Source organism: Chiloscyllium plagiosum, unplaced genomic scaffold, assembly GCF_037043375.1.
Source record: "Chiloscyllium plagiosum isolate Xiang-an unplaced genomic scaffold, Cpla_swu_hap1 HiC_scaffold_39, whole genome shotgun sequence".
NCBI classification, from domain to species: domain Eukaryota; kingdom Metazoa; phylum Chordata; class Chondrichthyes; order Orectolobiformes; family Hemiscylliidae; genus Chiloscyllium; species Chiloscyllium plagiosum.
In genome coordinates this window covers 24,334,770-24,357,715 of record NW_028270177.1, presented here as the reverse complement: position 1 = coordinate 24,357,715, position 22,946 = coordinate 24,334,770, and the positions used below count along the sequence as shown (strand labels likewise).

General features: G+C 40.4%; 2 protein-coding genes across 2 annotated transcripts in view; one reads left to right on the top strand and one right to left on the bottom strand.

The window, feature by feature from the left end:
* Position 1: 1 nt before the first annotated feature.
* pierce2 (piercer of microtubule wall 2) lies at positions 2-3,371 on the top strand. Its single transcript, XM_043677499.2, has 2 exons — positions 2-1,181; positions 1,344-3,371. The coding sequence occupies exon 1, from the start codon at positions 278-280 to the stop codon at positions 1,133-1,135; it is 858 nt and encodes a 285-aa protein (XP_043533434.1). The 5' UTR covers positions 2-277; the 3' UTR covers positions 1,136-1,181; positions 1,344-3,371.
* A 9,286-nt stretch (positions 3,372-12,657) lies between these two features.
* The window catches only part of dnaaf4 (dynein axonemal assembly factor 4), a 31,056-nt gene continuing 20,767 nt past the window's right edge, over positions 12,658-22,946 (bottom strand). The window contains exon 10 of the mRNA XM_043677046.2: positions 12,658-13,405. The gene's annotated coding sequence lies outside the window, so the exon portion shown is untranslated. The remainder of the gene's footprint in view (positions 13,406-22,946) is intronic.

The window sequence follows — 22,946 nt, the reverse complement described above, 5'->3', positions numbered from 1 at the left end:
CCACAACAAACAGCTCGAGCCGAATAATGCTTCCATGGTAACCATGGGCTAAGGGTTTCAGCTGACTGCATTGGTTACAATATTTCCCTCTGGATACTGCTTCACTTCACAGTCAAACTGGTACTTGGCCAAAGGGGAGCTGCAGGGATCTGTGAACGCCCCAGAAAGGGGGAAAACAAAACAAAGAATTGCGGGTGCTGGAAATCAGGAGCAGAAAGGACCGTGTAAAAACTGTGTTCTACCTGGGAAGACCTGAATTTTCCTATTGAAAGGGACCATGAGCTGTCATCCCACTCGAGCGACTGCTCGAAAAGTTCAGTTTAAAGACCCGAACTGTGATGATGATCCCACTGCTCCCCAGGCTGAGCCCAGAGATGACAATACCAACTCATCCCTCGCTGGAAAGATTCACTTTGAAGACTCGGTGTGTGACAATCCCAAACTGCCCTTTTCAAAAGTTGAGCCTACAAATTGTGAAATTGATCCTAATTCATCCCTTGTTCAGAAGGATCAGATTGAAGACTCAATATGTAAGGATTTTAACCAATCTTTTGCGCCCAAGGTTGAATCTAAGGACATAATGTGTGACGATGTTGATTTAGCCCATGCTCAGAAGGTTCAGTGTGATGAAGTGCGGGATGATTTCAATCCAGCTTTTGTTGCAAAACCATGTGATGACAGTGTGTGTGATGATGTCCGTTTATCCTTTGCTCCAAAGGGTGAGTGTAAGAACTCAGTCCGTGATGATCGCAGTCAATCTCTAGCTCCAGAAATTGAACATAAAAAGGAAACGAGTGAAAGTAGTCCTATTCCAGCCACTGCTGCAAAAGCAGAGGATATGGAGAAGCCGTGGTCTCCCTGCGCGAATCCTGGTAACCCTGTCTTTTCTTGCATGGCGAAATTCCCGACGGCGGCATATTCCCCCGTTCCGTTCGTTAAACCTCAAAATCCACTCTTCAGAACCACCAGTGCATCATATGGGTCCAACCAACCGACATGTGAAATTGCACCTTCAGTCTACAAACCACTAACGCAGTCCTTCTCTGCAGTGCTTCAAACTGGCGGGATGTACCGTAACCGTTCCCTAAATACTGGGTCGGACAAAAGGAGAGTGCACGATTTACTCCCCCTTTGACTTCAAGAGACTGGGAGCAAGCCGTCGTGGTTCGAGAGTGCATGTGGTATTGTAATAGTCAACTGATGACATTTTCTGCTAATATTTGTTGGCACCATGAATAGAACATCTCAGTTTTGTCTGTGAGACTGGGGACAGATTGTGCAAAATTAGAATTTATGTAAATGTATCACGTATACAACTGTATTCTTGTCATAATTTCTTTCAGGCATGCTTGATAAAGCAGCATTCGGAAGAACATAGACAGACCCAACAAATGTCAAGAACGAGCAATCAAATGTTTTCTTTCACGTAAAATCTTACAAACTCCTACACCGGATAGTGCTGTTGCACCTTGTATTTGTTTAGCATGCAAAGTCTGCTGGCTCTTACAGATGCATTTCAAAAGCCTCCCAGCACAATACCACTTCCCCATCTCACCATTTCCTTTCTCAGCAGCAACTTGTAAAAACAATGGTTCCGTCCCCACCCCCAAACCCACTCTTACATTTCTGTCCCTATGTTTGTAATTTAGATAAAATAGTTCCATGTCTCATTCTCTTACTCTTTGTCAGTAATTTGTTTAGGCTCAATTTCTAATCTGTGACCTGAAATACCAATCTGATTTATCTTGTTTAACTTTAAAATACCTCCAAATTTCAACAATTTAAAGACTAGTGCTACTTCAACAATTAATACTGTCCAGACCATCCTATAATTTTAAAGACCACCCATTTTGGCAGCCCTGCTCTCGCTGACTAAGTAATGTATTAAGATTATTGCATATATTATGTAGCTCCTGAATATGACACACTTGCTTCTGGTCCCAAATTGTTCATAACTTCCCTAATTTAAACAGCATGTAATTCAATTACTGTGAGTGAAGCTATTGGGATTTGGTGTGTCAATAAAATCCAGTTTAAATTAAATTACAATTAAGTGTTTGTTTATCCCACAATGCTAAAAGTACAGTCTAAATCCAGGCTCAGATTGACCAACTATTTTGCTTTGCACCCACACCTCCCCATTCATCTCCGTTCAACGCCCCAAATGATCCTTCCACATCCGACAGAGATTTATCTGTACTTCTGCACATGTCATCTACTGTGTCCGTTGCTCCCGATGTAGTCTCCTCTATATTGGAGAGACAGGACACCAACTTGTGAAACATTTCACATAACATCTCTGGGACACACGCACTAAACAACTCCACCACCCTGTGGCCGAACACTTTAACTCCCCCTCCCACTCCACCAAGGATATGCAAGTCCTGGGCCTCCTCCACTGCCAAACGCTAGCCACCCATCGCCTGGAGGAAGAATGCTTCATCTTCTGCCTTGGAACCCTCCAACCAAACAGGATCAATGTAGATTTCAATAGTTTTCTCATTTTCCCTTCCTCCCACCTTATCCCAGAGCCAACCTTCCAACTCAGCAACACCCTCTTGAACTGGCCTACCTGTCTGTCTTCCTTCCTACCTATCTGCTTCACCCTCCTCCTCGACCTATCACCATCACCCCCCAGCTTCATTTACTAATGGCATTTCCAGCTACCTTCCCCCAGCAGCCCTCCTCCCCCTCCTCCATTTATCTCCCAGCTCCCTTGGGCCATCACCTCATTCCTGATGAAGAGCTCATGCTCAAAACGTCAACTCTCCTGCTCCTTGGATGCTGCCTGACTGGCTGTGCTTTTCCAGCACCACACTTTTTGACTTCCATCCATGGACTCCATTTACACTGCTCGCAACCACGGAAAGGCTACCCATTGCATCCCAGTAAAGATCTTCTACAACCTCTTCCGTCAGGCAGAAGATACAGAAGCCTGAACACATGCACCAGCAGGTTCAGGAACAGCTTCTTCCTAGTCATTATTAGACTGATGAATGGACTCTCTTGCTTCAAATAATGCTGATCTAGCTAATGTTGATCTCACCTAGAGCACACCCTGTGCAATGTAACCTGTATGCCTCTGTCTAAGTCTTTTTGATCTGTACATCCTGCCTGTACATCTGTGCTTCCTATGTTCTGCTTGTACTCAAAGCTTTTCATTGTACTTCGGTACATGTGATAATAAATCAAATCAAATCAAAGTCAAGAAAGTGATGGAATACTCCCTAATTGTCTTGGTGACTATAGTTCCTACAACTTTCAAGAGGCTTAACATCATCCAGGACAAAGCAGCACACTTGACAGGCACCACATCCATAACCATTCATTCTCTCTATTACCAATGCTCATTAGCAACATTGTGCTCCATCTACAAGATGCACTCCCAAAATTCATAAAGGCTCCTTAGGACCTTCCAAACCCATGACATCTACCATCAAAGAGGATGACACAATAGAAACACAGCAACACCACCACCTGCAAGTTCCTCTCCAATCCACTCACAATCCAGATTTGGAAATATATCATCATACATTCTCTTTGTTGGGTCAAGATCTTGGAAGTCCCGAGCGAATGTGTTGCACATGTTCCTACAGTGGTTCAAGATGATTGCTCACCACCGCTTTCTCACAGGCAATTAGGAGCAGGCAATAAATGCTGGCCCACCCTGTGAGACCCACATCCCTAAATATTTTCTTTAAAATACCAGTACATTGCTCAACATCACCCTATTCAATACTATAAGAATCATCAAATTTTACAGTACAAAATGGGGTCCCTTCAGCCTGTCATTTATGTTCTAGCTCCTCAAAAATGTGTCTATTGGTGTCTCACACTGCCCATCTCTACATGTGATCTCTAACCTGTCCTCTATCTGAACAAGATTTATCGACAGACAACATACTGTCTGAACACAAATACCAATACTGTATGTGCAACTTTACAGTTATGGATCACACTACTTCACTTTCTTGAAACTATGCTGTTATGTGCTATTGATGTAACAGAAGTCCCTAAGATTTTCTTTAACAGGAGATTTAATTGCTTGAAAAAAGGCATAAATCCTGACTGACTCACATTATTCCCTTGAAATTTCAATAAGTTAGCAGTTGAAATGTGTAAATGAAAGCCAGCTTGCTTATACCTACTTTCAAAGTAATCATTAAACAGAACAAAGGCACTTTAATTGTAATTTCTCCAAATAATGCCTACAATATATTAAAGAAACAGAATAGGCAAAACAAATACCCGAAGGTCAACCAACATCTGCAGAGAGAGTCACAGTTCAGTTACACATTGTCTTTCTTTTGGTTTTATATATCACAAAATGTATCTCTTTATCAAATAGCTAGCCCATAATAATATAGCTACTTCTTTAAAACAACAAGCTGATAAAGTGAAACTTGAAGCAGTTCCAAAGAAATGAAGCATATGCCAAGGATATTAAAACCTCGTTAACAATCACATTTTTCTGAATATTCCTTCACTTCTTTTGATACTACTTAGTGTCCTCTTAAACAATTTAGAAAATTAGTATTCATTCTTGTGTAGTGTGAATCATCCCAAGGATAGATCCTGTGCCCATTTCCCTTTGCCTTGCATTGCTCTTCAGTTGTTTATAAGAACCTGACACTGACAACTACCAATAGCAATGAGCAATATAACAACGGAAAAGAATACAAGGTGGCTTCCTGTTATCTTTCCCATGTGCATTTAAAGGAAACAAAACCACTTTTGCTGAGGTGTCCTCTGCCTGTAAACAGCTGTAACCTTGAGGTTCTTGCTCTTCCGTCATCACCACCAAAAATTTGCTGGTTCCATCACTGAGCCTTGAGCAGGGAACTCTGACCTAGTTTGTAACCTTGAGCAGGGAACTCTGACCTAGGCCTGGGGCAACTTGCAAAAGGACAGGGATGACCACACTGAGGTATCAAATGATCCTGCAACTACAAATCATCGATACAGTACAATTTTATTTTCCTGAATGGTATAATTTGTTATCCAAAGCACTGTGCTAAATGTGATAAATTATAGTCCTCAATGATTTTAAATATCAGTTTCTAATCTCACTACAAAATTAAAACTTTAAGTCCTTGGTACTGTATAATTTAAAATAGCTCTTAATTCCAAAATGGTAGATCAGAGAAACTTCATCAATATATACCAAAAAAGGATGGAATCTCTTTGTTAAATGATAAACTTTTACTTTATTATGGAAGATGTTTTATTCAAATATTGATAGATAATTGATGATACCCAAGGTATTCTGGATATATCACTGAATCAGTAATCTGTGAATCCAAATCCCACAGCAGTTGTTGGGCATTCAAATACAGTTAATTAACTAATTGAGTAATTCTGGAATAAAAACTAGTTTAACTAATAGTAAACATAAAACTAGGAGATTGTCGGGGATCCAAGATGGTGGCGACCCAGCAAGTCTGAGTCTATAGTGCTCTTCCCAAGACTCGGGTAAAGTGGGTCACCCACCCCCATCACACTCACCAAATCATTCATAATAGCTGTTTAATTTAATTAGTTGCTTAGTATTACATTTAAATAGTCTGATATTTAGTAAAAATGACCAAAGGGAAGGGAGCCCGCAGCTCTCAGCAAGCAGGAACCCCTCTCCAGCTGCAGCTGAGGTGTCCACAGCCGCCCCGGGGGACTTACCTACAGTGACAAGCCTTGTGGAGATGATCTCCAAGCTGGACGCGAAGATTGATGCTTTTATCGAGGAGTCCTGAAGTCGATGGGACTCACTCTCGGCCGCACTGCAGAAGCACGACCGAGACATTAAGGAGATCGAGCGCCGAGTCGGAGGGGCGAAGTTAAAGGCTGCGACCTCCAAAATCACAGCGCAATCGGCCGTGGATCGAGTCCGGACTCTCGAACAGTAAGTCCGGACCTTAGAGAATTACATTGACGACATCGATAATCGAGGTCGTCGAAAAAATATTCGTTTGCTGGGCCTTCCCGAACGGGAAGAGGAAGGCCAGCTTACAGCGTTCCTTGAGAAGTGGCTGCCACAGCTTTTAAATCTGGAAGCTGGATCAGGCCAGGTAAGGGTGGAATGGGCCTACCGGGTCACAATACGCGGACCCGGCTCGAACCAGCGCCCACGCCCGGTCCTGTTCCAGCTGCAGAGCTACAAGGAGAGGCAGATACTCCTAGAAGCCTCTAGAAATCTTGGAAAAGACCCCCAAGCTATGATCTATAAAGGATCCAAGATCATGTTATTCCAGGACTTTTCCCCAGCTCTGGTCCGAAAGAGGAAGGCATTCGACGAGGCGAAGAAGCGTTTAAGGGACTTAAATATTCAGTTCTCCTTACGCTACCCAGCGATGCTACGCTTTAATCATGAAGGATCCGTATATAACTTCGGATCGCCAGAAAAGGCTAAGGAATTCTTGGACTCTCTTAGATAAATTGTAAGACATAATGGATGTTGGTTTGCCTTTCCTCCCGCTTTGGTTTATATCCCCCTTTTTTTTCTTACTTTACAGATTAATATTATCGTGGGGAGAGGGATTTGATTTTCTACCCCCCTCCCCCCCCCCCCACTTTGGGGTTGTTTTCTTTTTTTTTTGTGCATATATGTGGGATGTATGTGTATGTATGTGTATATATATAAGCTGGGGGGTTTGGTTAATGTTGGTGGGGGGAGGTGGTTACCTTATTCAATTTTACCTTTGTCTTTAGGAGTGGGGTTGTTTCTCCCTTGTTATTTTGTATTAGTATATTTATTTATTATTTGTTATTATTTATAATTTTATAGTTAAATGTTTATATATGGTATTAACATTACCAAATATATCCAGGTGTTGGTATGGGTGGGGGTAGGGTGCTCACTGTTAACTCTAGCTTTGTATTATATCTGAATTCTCCTCATTTTATTGAGGAGTGCCTGGGTCAAGGGTGGGGCATTGGTTGGGAGAGGATATGATGGACTATTGGAGAGGAAGTGACACCCCCTGGGAACAAGGGAGAAAATCTCCACTTAGATACATTTTATATTTTTTTTATTTAGAAATAGTTTTTTATTGTATTGGTGTTGAGTGTATTAGAGAGGCTTTATTTTTGTAAATTTTATATGCTCTATGCTCGGGATGTTCTGGATAGGGTTTCCCCTCCCGAGGGGTCTCGGATTTGCCGAGATGATTATGGTTGATCAGTCGGTGAAGTGGTGCACCTGGAATGTCAAGGGGAGTAATTCGCCAGTCAAAAGGAAGAAAATATTATCAAATCTTAAGAAGGAAAGAGTTGATACAGCTCTCCTACAGGAGACACACCTGTCGGATAAAGAACACTTGAAATTACGACAGGGTGGATTTGATCAGGCCTTTTTTTCTTCTTTTAGCTCAAAAAGCAGGGGAGTTGTTATTCTTGTTCGGAAGAATTTCCCTTTTAAAATCCTAAAGCAGATAAAAGACGAGTCTGGACGATATATTTTGATTAAAGCCCTCATAAATGGAGAGGAATATGGAATTTTAAATTTGTACTGTCCCTGGCACACCCCTTTAAATTTATAACGGAAGCCTTTTCAAAATTGATTGCTTTTGGTGCCCGTCATACAATTATAGGGGGAGACTTTAATTGTATTATGGATCCGGAAATAGATAGGATTCCCAAGAGTACTGCAGGAGTATCTCCCAGATCTAGACAATTGATGGATCTGAACAAAGAATTAGGATTAGTAGATGTATGGAGATGTCTTCATCCACAGGGCAGAGATTTTTCTTTCTACTCCAATCCACATAAATGTCATTCCAGAATTGATATGTTTTTTGCCCCCTCAATTTTTTAAAATTCTATATCATCCTGTAAAATAGGTAGTATAGCAATTTCCGACCACGCTGCTATATATATGGAAACTAAGGCGAGGAACAATGGGACATCCCCTCGGCATTGGCGTATGGACCCCTTCCTAATGAAAGATAGTAAATTTGTAAAGTACTTCTCTCAAGAATTTAAAACTTTTTTAGAAATTATTTCAGGTACAGCAAGCAACCCATCAATGATGTGGGAGACCATCAAAGCTTACACGCGAGGTTTGATCATCTCCTACTCAGCGACCCAGAAGAATTTGAAGGGAGAACAACAGCGTCTGCTTGAAGCTCGCTTAAAAGCAGCTGAAACAGCATACACTGATAGACCTTCTGTAATTCAATTGCAAAGGATTACGGCTCTTAGGACAGCTCTAAACACTACACTTACTCAAACGGCGAAGAGGGAAATATTATTTGCAAAACAAAGGTTATATGAATATGGCGACAAACCGGGTAGTTACTTAGCATTTCTTGCAAAGAAAAAAAAGGCCCCTCAGATTATTACGTCTATCAAGGAAAGTACGGGTACTCTGACTCATGATCATAAAAAGATTAATGCGATCTTTAGAGAATTTTATTCTCAGTTATATAAATCGCAGGATTGTGAAGATAGGACGAGGAGGATGCAGTCATTTCTAAAAATTTGACCTTTCCAGGCCTAACTCCGGAACACGTATCGGTCCTTAATGCTCCTTTAACAGTCCAAGAAATACTTGATGCAATTAGGCAACTTCAGAGTGGTAAGGCACCGGGCCCAGATGGTTTTCACGCTGAATTCTATAAAGAATTTACAGAAATACTGGCTGGTCCACTTATGGACATGTATAACTATGCATATAGTCAGGGATGTCTCCCGCCTTCGCTAAAAGAGGCAAATATCTCTCTTATCCTTAAAAAAGGAAAGGATACAGAAGATTGTATGCCATACAGACCAATATCCTTGCTAAATGTAAATTTTAAAATCTTTTCTAAAACGTTAGCACTGAGACTAGAAAGGGTACTGCCACATACTATAAAGGAGGATCAGACGGGGTTTATTAAGGGCCGTAGATCATCCAATAATATTAGAAGGGTTTTGAATATGATTCAAGCCTGCCATCACGGAAAGATACCAGGAGTAGTAGTTTCATTAGGCGCGGAAAAGGCATTGGATAGGGTTGAATGGTCATATTTGTTTTACACATTGGAAAGGTTTGGCGTTGGACAGGTGTTTACCAAATGGGTCTCAACATTGTATAGTGATCCCAAAGCAGTTGTGGTTACCAATGGATTAGGTTCGGATAGCTTCGGTGTGGGTACGGGCTGCCGTCAGGGATGTCCCCTCTCGCCATTGTTATTTACGCTAATAATTGAACCACTGGCAGAAGCTATACGAGCTGATCCTAATATAACGGCCCCGAGGATTGGTACAGGTAAACATAAAATTACCCTTTATACAGATGATGTTCTTCTATTCCTCAGTAATCCTCTGATGTCCGTACCTCGCCTAATCCAAGTTATTAATACATTTAGCGTATTCTCAGGCTATAAAATTAATTTTTCAAAATCGGAGGCTATGCCAATGGGTGGCCTTGCTATGACACCCCACTTAATGGACGGATCCCTTTTTCCCTTTCGTTGGTCCCTGGAGGGCTTCTTATATTTAGGCATTTTTATTACTCCAGTATTTGGTCAGTTGTATAAGGCTAATTTTGTGCATTTACTGGAAAGGATAAGGCAGAACCTCCAGCGATGGGGAGACCTTCCAATTTCCTGGTTGGGTAGAATAGCACTAATCAAAATGAATGTCCTGCCCCATCTCCTAAATCCTATGAGAATGCTTCCAGTGATGCTGCCGAGGACGGCTCTACATAAATTATATGGCTGGCTGGGTTCCTTTATCTGGAATCATAGACGGCCCCTCATTAAGCTGAAGAAGCTACAGCTTCCACAGACAAGGGGAGGATTGGACTTCCCAGACTTTAGGAAATATCAGTTAAGTTCCCTATTAAGTTACATAGCTGATTGGGTCTTGTCTGATCCACAATCAATCTGGTTGGACATCGAGGCCTCTTAAGTAAAATACCCACTTATTAACCTTTTATTTTCAGACAAGAGGAAAATCATTACAGATCACTATAAAAACCCTATAATACTAAACACAATTAAGGCTTGGAATATAATGCGGCAAAATGAGGGCAATTCACATAAAACACCCCCTATGCACCGATAGTGGGAGCATGGGGATTCCAACCGGGGTTTACAGATGCCACTTTTAAACTCTGGAGATCCAGGGGTATCTCATGTCTAGGGGACCTATTTAAGGATGGGGTCCTGATGTCTTTTGAACAGCTGCGTCAGAAATTTGGATTACCTAATGGAGACCTCTTTCGATACTTCCAAATTCGAGATTATATACAGAAGAAGACTACGTTATTAGATAGTCTTTATAAATCAGATAGAGAATGTCGTGTCCTACGACCAGTGGGGGTATCTTCCGTCAGTACTATTTATCATTTACTACATGATGAAGTATCGGGAGATATGGATAATCTGCTTAAAACATGGGATCAGGATTTGGGACTAGAAATCTCTATAGAAACGTGGAATGATATTTGGGAAAACGCTAGAAGAATTACTATCTGTAGCAGAACCCAGGCTATCCAGCTGAAGATACTTCATAGAGCCCATATAGCACCGGTTCGACTGGCAAAATTTAAGGCAGGAGCATCTTCAATGTGTCCCAAATGTAAAATAGAGGTGGGCACTCTTGTACATTGCCTATGGACCTGTCATAAGATCCGTAGATATTGGACTAAAGTAGCAAGTACCCTGACAGAAATTTTAGGAACAGAAATTAAAGTGGACCCTGTATCTCTCCTTTTGGGCTTTTCGAACTTTCCCTCCCTGGACATGTATGGGAAAAGACTATTTTCTATTCTTTCTTTCTGTGCAAGGAAAAATATTTTGGTGAACTGGGTGGCTGAGGGCCCCCCTGGACTTTCAAATTGGCACAGATTAATTATGGAATGTATTCCCCTTGACTTCCTTACAAATATGGTGCACCGAAAGACCAAATTATTTTATAAAATATGGCAGCCCTTCTTGAATTACATAAATACAGATATCTCAGCTATCCGAACAAGGGCTTTTATTTAATTGAAATTACAAACTTGGCTGGTCCGGGGCCCCTTAGGAGAGGAATCCTGCACGAATACGGGTTTTATTACATCTGATGTTTAAACATTCCGAGCATGTAAGAGACTTAAATATACACTCTGGTTAGTTATAGGTTAGAGTAGTAGATAGTTGAGTTTTTTTTCTTTTTCGGTATTTTTTTTCTTCTTTTGTTAAATTTTGGCTATTGTATATTTGATTTAATTGTATATCGATGTTTATATTTGAGAGTTTTGTTTATTTTTGTAAACTTGTAAAAATGTTAAATTTCTAATAAAAATATCTATAAAAATAAAACTAGGAGATTGTCATTAAAAGCAATTCTGATTCACCATTAACCTTTAGAGATGAAAATCTGCCATTATTATCCGGTCTGGCCTACCTGTAACTCCAGGCATACAATACAGTTATATGATTCTTAACCACCACCAAAAATAACTGAGCAAGCAGCTGGACAGGAATGATTGAGGGAAATCTTGACAGATTTCATCAAATGAAAGTGCCATCGTGTTCTTGCTATGCCATCTGAATCAGCTTCCTCCCAGCTGTGAGATCCCCCCCACCACACTTACTATGTCCTGGATGTCAGGTCAGAATCAGGAGACTACTTATAGTTCCAGTCTTGGCCACTGCTCCTGCTGGAATCACAGTGCTACCAGCCAATCAGATAAGCCAGCAGCTCTTAAAACAGTAAATGGCTGAGGGATGTAGCAATTGGCAGGGGTCCATTCACCACTAACTTTCTAGATCTTGCAGTGGCAAACCCTGCTACCCAAAAAATCCTGCCCCATATACTTCATATCTACCAAACCTGGTTGTTTTAATTTTATTCATGAAAACAAAAAGCAACAGAAGCTGGAAAACTGAGATTTAATATAAGTGCTGGAAAAATTTCATAGCTCGGGCAGCATCTGCAGAGAGAGAAACAGGGTCAATGTTTTGAGTTGAATATGACTGTTCTTAGGATATACAGAGTGTAATATGCCTGAATGCCTCTGAGCAAAGAATGTCTGAGCTCTTAGAGTCAGAGAGATGCACAGCATGGAAACAGACTCTTCGCTCCAACTCGTCCATGCTGACCAGATACCCTAACCTAATCTAGTCCCATTTGCCAGTACATGGCCCATATCCCTCTAAACCCTTTCTATTCATATACCTATCCAGATGCTTTTTAAATGTTGTAATTGTACCAGCCTCCACCACTTCCTCAGCAGATCATTCCACACATGAACCACCCTCTGTGTGAAATAGTTGCCCTTTAGGTCCTTTTTAAATTCTTCCCCTCTCACCTGAAACCTATTTTCTCTACTTCTGGACTCCCCCAACCTGGGGAAAAGACATTATCTGTATACCATATCCATGCCCCTTATGATTTTATAAACCTCTATAAAATCACCCATTTGTCTCTCATGCTCCAGGGAAAACAGCCCCAGCCTATTCAGCCTCTCCCGATGTCTGAAATCCTCCAACTTTGGCAACATCCTTGTAAATCTTTTCTGAACTCTTTCAAGTTTCACACCATCCTTCTGATAGGAAATTCTATTATTTAAAATGAATAGGGTGACTGAAAAAAGTTTTCCAATTACTATGCATACCTGTCTGACACAATGGAAATGTAACAACCTAGTCATGAAATGCAAATTCCAGAATTAATTCACACATTAGTCTTTCACCAGCAATCACCAGAACATTTATGGAGTCAGAATGCATATTGTGGGCATACAGCAACTGTCTCAAAGATGCCTGAATGTTATTAAAACAGAAGTATCAAAATGTACATTAATTTAAGATATTGTATTAAAATTGATTCAATAATATAAACTCAATCAAATTAAAAGATCGGGCACTGTTAAGTATGAATCATTATTACATGAGGTATTGAAAATGTTTGCCGATTCTGAGGTGTCAGGTACTTCACAAACACAATTATGCATCTAACTATGTTAAATGAGATAACATCAGACAGTTTAATAATTAAAGCATAGTAACTTAGTACAAGTTAAAAAGTGTAAAATTTGCTCAATCCTCGTTCTCCTTAGTACACCACATTTATCATGGTAAATATTTTGGAATTTTTTTTTAGAAAAGCAAATAAGATGGTAATCATCAACAATAAAACAACTCCGGTGAAAGTTTGTTATATTATTTCAGAATAACAACAGATAACCATTGTCCAGTGACACTTTAATGTGGATATCATGTCTTCTTTTAAGATACTGTTCTTCAGCAGATTGCTTTGAATCTCATTCTCTTCTCCTTATTGTTCACTGGTTTCTTCTTTTGTTGTACCTCAGTGATATTGAAAGCATTGGGCTATTGTTGGATCCATTCCCTTTTCCTCTTTAAATAATCATTTTCGTTTTCTATTTTCCATATTCTCACACTCTCTTTACACCCATTTTCTGCTCCAGATGAGTTACCTAATTTCACCATTAAATTAAAATTTCAGGTTTAAAATTGTCTTTGAAAACACAATTATGGCAGTATAATAAAACGCTATTCCAATTTATCATTCTAGCTTTATCATAACATTATCATTCTAAAATTCACATAAAATCGTTAATGCTTTAGAGAAATGATGTTCAAATGAAACAACAGGCTACCAGGACTGTATTATTGTTTAATCTGACTTAAAAGCCTCCATTGCATTTTTCAAGTAGTTATTTCCAAAACGTGGAATTTTCATTGTTAAGTTACGAATGGAAAAAGCAATACCGTTTGTTTGAAACTGAACACATAGCATCATGATATCGGAGCAACCCAACTGGCATTACTTAGTCTAGTTCTCACTGCAGTACAGGAATGCGGTGATGGCAACCAGCTTTCTCACTAGGCGTTACGTTGACTAGTGGAGCGCTTGGTTGTCAAACACTCACTGCTATAGTTCATAAAACTGCTATACTGTAATGAGAATGGGACTGTATATTAGTGACACATAAGAGCTCTAGAGAAATTCCACCAGCAATGTATCTTCCCCATTTGCTGGAATCAATAGGAGGACGATTGAATAAATGTTAGTGCATGAATAATATTTTAAGCCAGCTCTGCAATTACTAATGCAAAACATCTGCAAAATCAACTAAAATAAACTGGATCGCTGAAAAGTATCTACCCCATCAGGTCCTGTTTTCATAAATTTCAGATGGCCACTGTTACAGAGGAGGACAAAGAAAATGCTATAACAACACTGTTATGAAGGTATAGAGGTGTACTGTACCTTTAAGAGAGTTGAAAAGCTAGCAAGGACTGACAAAGCACAGAGAGTCCTGAACAAAGTAAGAATGTAACACTTGGGAAACTGATAGCTACAACTGAGTGGTCATGAAACAAAAACAAATTCAAATTCAGCCAATCAGTTTAAATTATGCCCCAAGAAAACGAAATCCAATCAAATTTGAATTTAGTATTTTGATAATATTAAAACCAGTGAAACGATCTGATGTTTTGGGATATAAAACCGGACATTTTGAACAAGTAGAAGAAGAACTGCAAGGCCATCTACAAATATAGACTGCTGGTTGAAGAGCTCTCTGAAAGATACCTGTCTATAAGAAGTTTGCACAGCAGAACACTGAAACTGACCTAGAGAAAATCTACAGAGGAAAATGTACAAAGGAGAATCGACAAAGCATGGTTTTTGAACCATGTTTTTTTTTGTAAATCTTAATCAGGATTTTGTTTTATCGGACCAGTATTGTAGAGTGGGAGGTAAAAGATAGGTTTAAAATAAAGGAGTTGTAAATAGTTGTTGGTTTTAATATTCTTTGTTGGACTTCAAGAATAAAATTGGTAATTTTTACTTTAAACAGTGACCTCTTGGATAGATGTTTGCCTCTCAAATTTTAACAGGTTACAGCGCAAGGTGAACTTTTTCTGTGTGGCTGGTTTAAATTAGCAGAGAGGTTTACCCTGTGTTGTAACAACATCCTAAGCTCTCCCTGAAGACTGGCAGCAATGACATTTATGATTTGCAGGGGTTTGCTATAAAGTGTTCAAAATGGTGACAACTTGATCATCAAGCAAAATCATGATTTGAGCTTCAACTTCTTAATGATTAGACAGAGTAGCAGAATTTAAGGGAAAGAAAAGGAAGCAATTCTTGTGCTCCAGATCCTGCCATCTTATGGGAGATCCTACTCCATAGGCCCAAAGACCTACAGGTCAAGGGTCAGCCTGTTCAGTCACATAAAGATTTGTGACAAAAATTTGCAATTTTGAGTAGATGTCATTCTTGAATCGAAGGGCAGCCAACAACAACAAGAAGGAAAATATGGAAAGATTTACCTTTTATTTGGTCTGTGTGCTTGACAAAGTGAGTTTAACATGTATTCATCACAAAATAGCAAGACTGTATAAAATGAAATTTGAATAACTCATTCACTTTGTTGAATGGAGAGGAGTCACATTTGTAGAGTACATGAAAAATGGTGAATTCAATATTTTCAATTTGCTTGATTTCAGTAAAAAATGTATTTTTTTGATGATTACAAAGTAAGAAACTGTGCAGTTTAGAAAGTAAATTAGAATTATTCCTACTTTTCCCCATAACCTATCTAGAAAGTGCTAATTTTATTTGACGTACGTTTCTGCTGGTCTCTGAAACGTCTGATTAGAATTTAAATTCCTGTCATGTTGACAACAGGTGTGTCCATTGGCTTTTTAACCCAGCCAATGTGTCACTCTTGGTTTTCCAACCAATTTATATGAGCCAGCTTAATGACAGGGGATATCTGGTCGGGTTGGACCGAAGGATTTGTTTCCATGCTGTACATCTCTATGCCTCTATGACTCTATGTGTTAATTTCAACTTCAAAATTTAAAGCAACATGCCAACCATGGATTTTGGAGTCAACAGCACAACAAAAGGAACTGACTGAATTTAAATCAGATATTCAAAGATTGTGCCTTGTTTCATCTCTTGTTTCATCTTGTGATGCTGCTTTGGATGAGATGCTAGCAATGTAAGAGTCCACATAAACATTTTCTTCCCTATTGTGAGAAGAAAAGGTCTGCCCATGAAACAAAAGTGCAGGCTGGAAGAAGCCCACGTGTTCAGAAAGAAGAGCAGGAATGACATAAGCAGAGTAGAAAAGGTGAGAATGGCACTTCACTGACATCCTGTGAGGTATATTATATCAACACTTTGCTCTGCTTTCTCAAGCATACTTCAATAATTCATTCCTCACACTACTTTGAAGTTCTACCTATCCCTTTCTGCCTGTACACTTCCTCACATTCACCACTGACACATCTTTAAATGCAATGTCACTTTAGTTACTTTCCCGTTTTGCAAAGGAAGCACAGAACACACGGAGGAGATGCAGACCAATGGCAGGTTCCCAGCCATCTCTCCGTTGACAACTCCAGAGAAGGCATCGCTGGATATCAATAGAATCTTAACGTGTCTAGCTATTCAAGTTGGGGACCCACCTAGACACCTGGTTACAGAATTAAATATTTTACAACCATGTGGCAAACCAACTCAGACATGTTGACTTGATAATTAGCCATTGTCCACAAAGGACCAAAAGTATCTCCATTACAGAAAGATTATTGGCTACATATAGCTTGAGGGACAATATTCCGTAAGGATGGGGCAAAGTGAGGGGTGGCAGGCCTCCAAGAAAGAGTCATACAACATTGAAACAGGCCATTCAGCCCAACTTGTGAAACTCAAACTGAGCATAACTGAGCAGGTTAATGTCACCTGGTAGCACTGCTAACAACAACTTCCATCATTTTGCTGATGATTATGGGGAAGCAATTGGCCAGATTGGGTCTGTCCCTGTTGACAGGGCATAGGAGGCAGTTTTCTATATTGTCAGTTCTGAGTTATATCTGCACTTGAATAATTTGGCTAAAGATACAGTTTTCCTGGAGCACAAGTCTTCAGTACTGTTTCTGAAATGTTGTCAGAGCCCACACTGTTTCCAAAATCAAGTGCCTTCAGCTATTCTTGATAACATGTGGAGAGAGTTCCATAGGCCAAAATTATAGATTGGCTTTTATTATGGACACTTCAATAGGCCAACTGCATAGAACATCAAACAAGTGTGTACAAACCTGACATTAATGGCTTGCTAATTTTGAATGCTAGTTTAAAAAGGTTGCATGATATTCTAGCCTTGGATAAACATCACTCTTATGATCTGCAGCAAAGTGCTCTCTAATTTATTGCCAGTAGGGAATTGTGGGGGAGCCAAGAAAAAGATGATAGAATAAATGCCCTTGCGATTGATGAATGTTCCAGGATATACTGAGTAGATTAACTAATACACCCATGCAGTAAATAATCTACTGCACCTGTGAAAATTCAGTCAGGATCTCAAAGTACTTGCCCATTCTATCCGGCAATATCATGGGCAAAGTTGACATAATTGCCTGCCCTGCCAAACAAATCATCAGTCACCAGCATTATGCATTTATGGGTTGCTGACCATGAATCTCTCCATCACAGCCTTGGAAGGATCAAGAAGCAAACAATGAGGGTGATAATGATTTTTGACCGTCTCGGGTAAAAAGTGATTATCAGGTCCACTTGGCAACTAATAAAGTTCCAGCCAGCTGAAAGGTCAGCCACTACCTGATGCAACATATTCAGCCAGCTGAGACACTGCTGTTGTGATGTGCTGGAAGTTTAAACACTACCTGTGGACCATGTGGTAATAAGTATGTACTCCTGTGAGTTGCATCTTTCTGCTCATAACCTCGCTCCTGTGGAGCTGCAGATCTGTGAGAAACAGGCTAATGCTGTTTCTGATGCTGCTAATCATTTTGGTCCTCATCTGAGGTCCAACATAATGCAGTAGAAAGGACACACATGTTGATCTGATAGTACGGAGCTTCAAAAAATGAGGATCAGATAAACAAACCTCCAAAGTTGTCAAAGTTGCATCTCAACACAAATACTATGTAACAAAACAGGCAGGAAATCAGCTGTAAGATTTCAGGACAGGTTTTCCTGTCATGTGTTCAGTCCCTTGATTGCTGTGTATTAACCCTATTTTCACGAAGAAGTTTCGCAAACACTTGAGATCCACAGTAAAATTGAAAAAGCAGTGTTAATTACACTGAAATTGACTGATTAATGATTGAAATTGTCAACTCCACCTTCCCAAGGGGGTTGTTCACATGCAGTCTATCATGTTGCAGTGAAATGTGGAATTCAATGTGTTGGAGATGAGTTGCATTTGTCCATTTGCTGGGTATTGAACATGATATGCCACTATATAAAATGTGATTTATATCTTTAATTGGCACCAATTACTTTATCATGAGTATTTCAATTAAGCTTGGTTTTGTCTTTAACTTCTCCACAGACACTTTTAGGAAAAACTAACTGAACAGTCACGGTAGTCCAGTTGGAAATCAAGTGTAAAGTGTAATGATAGAAATGAGGTCAGCCAGGTGGACCTCATAGAATATGAGCTCCCTGATTGGAGCTGTAATCAGATCCAATTAGGAAGCCCTGGCAGATAGATTTTTTTTTAAAAGTGTCAGAGATTCTGTTCAGCTGGCTCTGAAGGAGCTAGCTTAGTGGCAAGACTCTTCACATGTAAATAATGGGCGAGTTGGTGACAAGTGGCGTTATTTCAGCAGTGATGAGAGAAAAACATGCTCCTAAAGAAATTGGCTCACAACAGTCATCTTTGAGCTGGAGTAAGCATTTCTGGCATCATGTTGCTATTTGGAAAACTTGACTCATTCAATCCTGCCGTCGGAGACTTGTTTCTTTTCAGGCAAATGGCACTGGGGCAGATGACAAGCAACAAGTAATTTCCCTGACAGCTTGTGGACCCATAGCTTTTTCAGTTATTAGGTGCCTAACCTTTCCTGAGGCACCTTTCAAGAGTTGACGTATTTAGATAAGGAATATTATGACCCCAGCATCCCCTAACTCTAAGATGCTATCAGTTTTACTGGGTGATTTGAGAACCAGGGTAATCTGTATTGGGATTTCTGACTGGGTTAAGATGATGGCAGAGGCACATGACTTTGGTTTAAACCTTTAATGAGATGCTGAGGAACTGTTTGGTATGCGGAATGAATGATGTAACCACGCAAAAGCATCTAGCTGAAGCCCAAGAGGACTTCAAATGGTATTCCAACTAGCTGTGTCATTAGAAAATGCAGAAAGTGGAGCATGTGAGTTGCAGAGTATTCCGAAGGAATTGGACACTCTTGCCATCCAACTGTGTTTGGGGGAAACATCGCTTGAGTAAAGGCAATTGCACAGCCTCACTCAGGACATATCCTGAACAGAAAGACTCTGGTTAGCCCACAGCAAAACCCCAAAACAAAGCCAAGTCTCGACCAAATGGTTGAAATTTTCTTCAGAATCCAGGCCAGAAAACCATTGTAGTTGCTGCTGGTACACAGCAAAAGAGTCTTACTAGACTTTAAATTGAGTAAGTGAACTCATAGGCTGGTATCCAGGAGAGTATACACCATGGAAAGACCACCTATATCTGGTTTGGAACAGTTAAATTGCTTAGCAACATCCAAATCAGCACCAATCAAATTAAAATGTCTAGTTAAATGGTCGTCCAATTCTAATGGAGGTCAATACTGGTGTGGCCGTTTCAGTGATCACAGAACCAGTCTTTAACAAAATTCACTCTGGAATCCAACTCTTAAGTTTACACAAGACTTCAGCTTGACTGAGAACCTATACTGGGGAATCTTTACATATTAAGGGTGCAACTTCAGCTTTGGTCTCTGATGAGAAACAGCTGGTTCAGTTACCACTGATTGTAGTAAAATGCTTGGGGCTGAAAATGTGTTGCTGGAAAAGCGCAGCAGGTCAGGCAGCATCCAAGGAGCAGGAGAATCGACGTTTCGGGCATGAGCCCTTCTTCAGGAACCTCTTGCAAGGATGCCTTCCTTGAAGAAGCTCTCTTCCTCCCTCTACAAGGATTTCAGTGAGTCCCTCTCTCACTGCACACCCCAGGTCATCTCCTCTGCACAGAAGCTCTTCTCCTGCTCCTTGGATGCTGCCTGACCTGCTGCGCTTTTCCAGCAACACATTTTCAGCTCTGATCTCCAGCATCTGCAGTCCTCACTTTCTCCTCAAAGGTAAAATGCTTGGGCCCAAGCTTGATGGGGCAAAATTGGTTGAGGAAGAGTCACCTGGATTGGCTCAATATTTTTTGCATAGAAAATGGCAGCCTGAGTGAAATCTTAATTAAATGCCTGGATTTTTTCAGGAAGTCTAGGAACAATCAAAAGCACCAAGGTCACCTTGCACATTGACCAGGAAGCAATTCCACAATTCTGAGAGGTCCACCCAGTGCCACTTCCCTTACGGGCAAAAGTAGAGACATAAACAAGCACATTGGACAGCGAAGGAATCATCAAACCAGCCCTGTTTGTGGAATGGGCAGCACCAGTTGTACTGATTGTGAAGGTTGATTCATCTTTCTGGCTATTTTAAACAAACGATAAACTGCTTTTCACAGCTGGAGAAATATGGAGGATTTATACACAAAGCTGGTAGGGGAGCTATCCTTTACAAAGCTGGATATAAGCCATGTGTACTTGCAATTGCAGTCAGAAGAGGATTCCCAGAAAAATGCCACACTTAATACCCATAAGGATTTGTATCAATATACAAGTCTGCTGTTTAAGGGTATCATCAACCTGTGCAATTTTTCAGCAGATGGTGGAGAATGTTTTATGAGGTTTACCACAGGTCACCATTTACCTAGATGATGTGCTATTAACTGAAATTTCATACATAACCAGGCCTCCATCCTGGCACCTTTGCATCAACTCTTAAAAAAAGGGTCAGCCTTGGAAATGGTTGCATAGCCAAGTCATATAATCATAGAGAAGGGAAACAGCTATCATACTCTAAGGTGTTGGCACACTATCATCTCAAGCAAGCTCTGGTATTAACATGTGATGCCTCCCCACATAGCATCGGGGTAGTATTAGCTCATAGGTGGCCCAATGGAGGGGAACACCCAATGGCATATACATCCAGGACTTTAGTTTATGCAGAACATAAATATACCCAGATAGACAAGGAAGGTTTGGCAATCATATTTGAAGTCAGGAAGTTCTACCAATATCTTTACAGACGTAAATTTGAAATAATAACATATTAATAAACCTTGTTACGTCTACTTAAAGAAGACAAGGCAGTGCCGCCCGTAGGTTCAGGCAAAATTCAGCACTGGGCTTGAATATTCCTGATGAAGGGATTTTGCCCGAAATGTCGATTTTCCTGCTCCTCAGATGCTGCCTGACCTGCTGTGCTTTTCCAGCACCACTCTATCTAAACTCTGGTTTTCAGCATCTGCAGTTCTCACTTTTGCCTAATGTAAGATCAGGTCCAGTGACATATAAAGTTCATGCAGTTGTGACGGTCCTGAAAAAGAATGTTGACCATATGAAAACCGCAAACTCACAAATGGTGCAGGAGCAAAACATTCCCGGCTTCTTGACTGCTTTTCTGACTGTTCTGGAACTCAGATACCTCAGAATCTGAAATGGACATGCAGGTGTTGCCGCCGACACCTTTGCTGACTGAAGTGCAGAATGCATTTTTCCCAAGACGGTCCAGGTGCAAGAGGCAAGCTATTGTGCGTTATACGCCCCCGTATGCAAGGCAAAGTTGGAGGAACCTGACCTGGTGCGAAAATGATCCAGGAGGAGCGACAAAAAAAACAACCAACGTATACCCTTGGAATCAGAGGGGGAGGGATGTAGTGATAGTAACAATGTCAGCCAGGTGAACCTCATAGAATGAGTTCCCTGATTGGGGCAGTTAGGCGGTAGTGTGGGGGTTAATTTTTTAAAAAATTAACAGGAAAAAAAAATAAACTGGAGTGTTCACACCTGCACACATACAACATGGGTGCTGGGGGAAAAAATAAGCACTACCGCAGTTAGGAGAAAAAAAATAAACAGGAGTGTAATGACACGGCTTATCACAGGCCACTCGGGTGTTTCTTTTCTTCTTGGTGGTGGAAATTTGAATAAAGATTCATGCACTTTGTGTCTTTCGCTGTGTCTCACACCTGCACACACACAACATGGTGCTGGGGAAAAAATAAGCACTACCGCAGTTAGGCGGTAGTGTGGGGGTAAAAAAAAAACAAGAGTGTCAGACATTCTGTTCACTCTAAAGAAAAAAAAATTTAAAAAAATAAACAGGAGTGTCAGAGATTCTGTTACTCTGACAGCTGGCTTTTACAGAGCTGAATCAGTGCCAAGGACTCTTCATGGTAAACAAAGGGCGACTTGGTGGATAACAGCCTATGTGGAGTTATTCCATAAAGCTTCACTACAATGGAGTCAAGGTTGATGCAAGGTTGACTGGAGACTCAAGCGAGTAATTTCAAATAACAACATTTCTTGGCAGAGATATAGTCATTCCAAAGTCATGTGAATGAGTACATCTGCCAGCTGCAGTTTTAACTGGAGCTGTTCAGCAGGTGAAGACTTTATAATGCAACTGTTCTAACAGATCTAAAATGGTTGTGTAACAGGCATACGATTAACTATTCCAACCTCATAACTGTGAAGGCATATACTCAATTCTAAAAGGAGTACCACAAATGAATAAAAGACTTCAGCTTCTCATAAAGAAAGAAATGCAATTGCACCATTAATTAATTCATTGCAGTATTAGTCAAGGACTCTAGAAATCTTTTAGTTCAAACTGATTTAACTTCAAATTTTCCTCAGAAAATCGAACAAAGGCTGATTTGGATTATTGCTTTGGATTTATTTGCCCCTCCGAAAACAATGTTTATGTCCCAACAGAAGGTGTAAGACAGAAATACACTAACTGTCAGTAAATATTTAGATGTGCACTTGCAATGCAAAGGCATACAAGGCTATGGGCCAAGTGCTTGTAAACGGGAACAGAATTGTTAGGTGGTTGTTTTTGACCAGGGCACACACAATGGGCTGAAGGGCTTTTTTTTCTGTGAATAGATCTCTAAATTCTTG

Coding starts and splice junctions, on each gene's coding strand:
- pierce2 (XM_043677499.2), top strand. CDS start 278: ATGAGCTGTCATCCCACTCGAGCGACTGCTCGAAAAGTTCAGTTTAAA.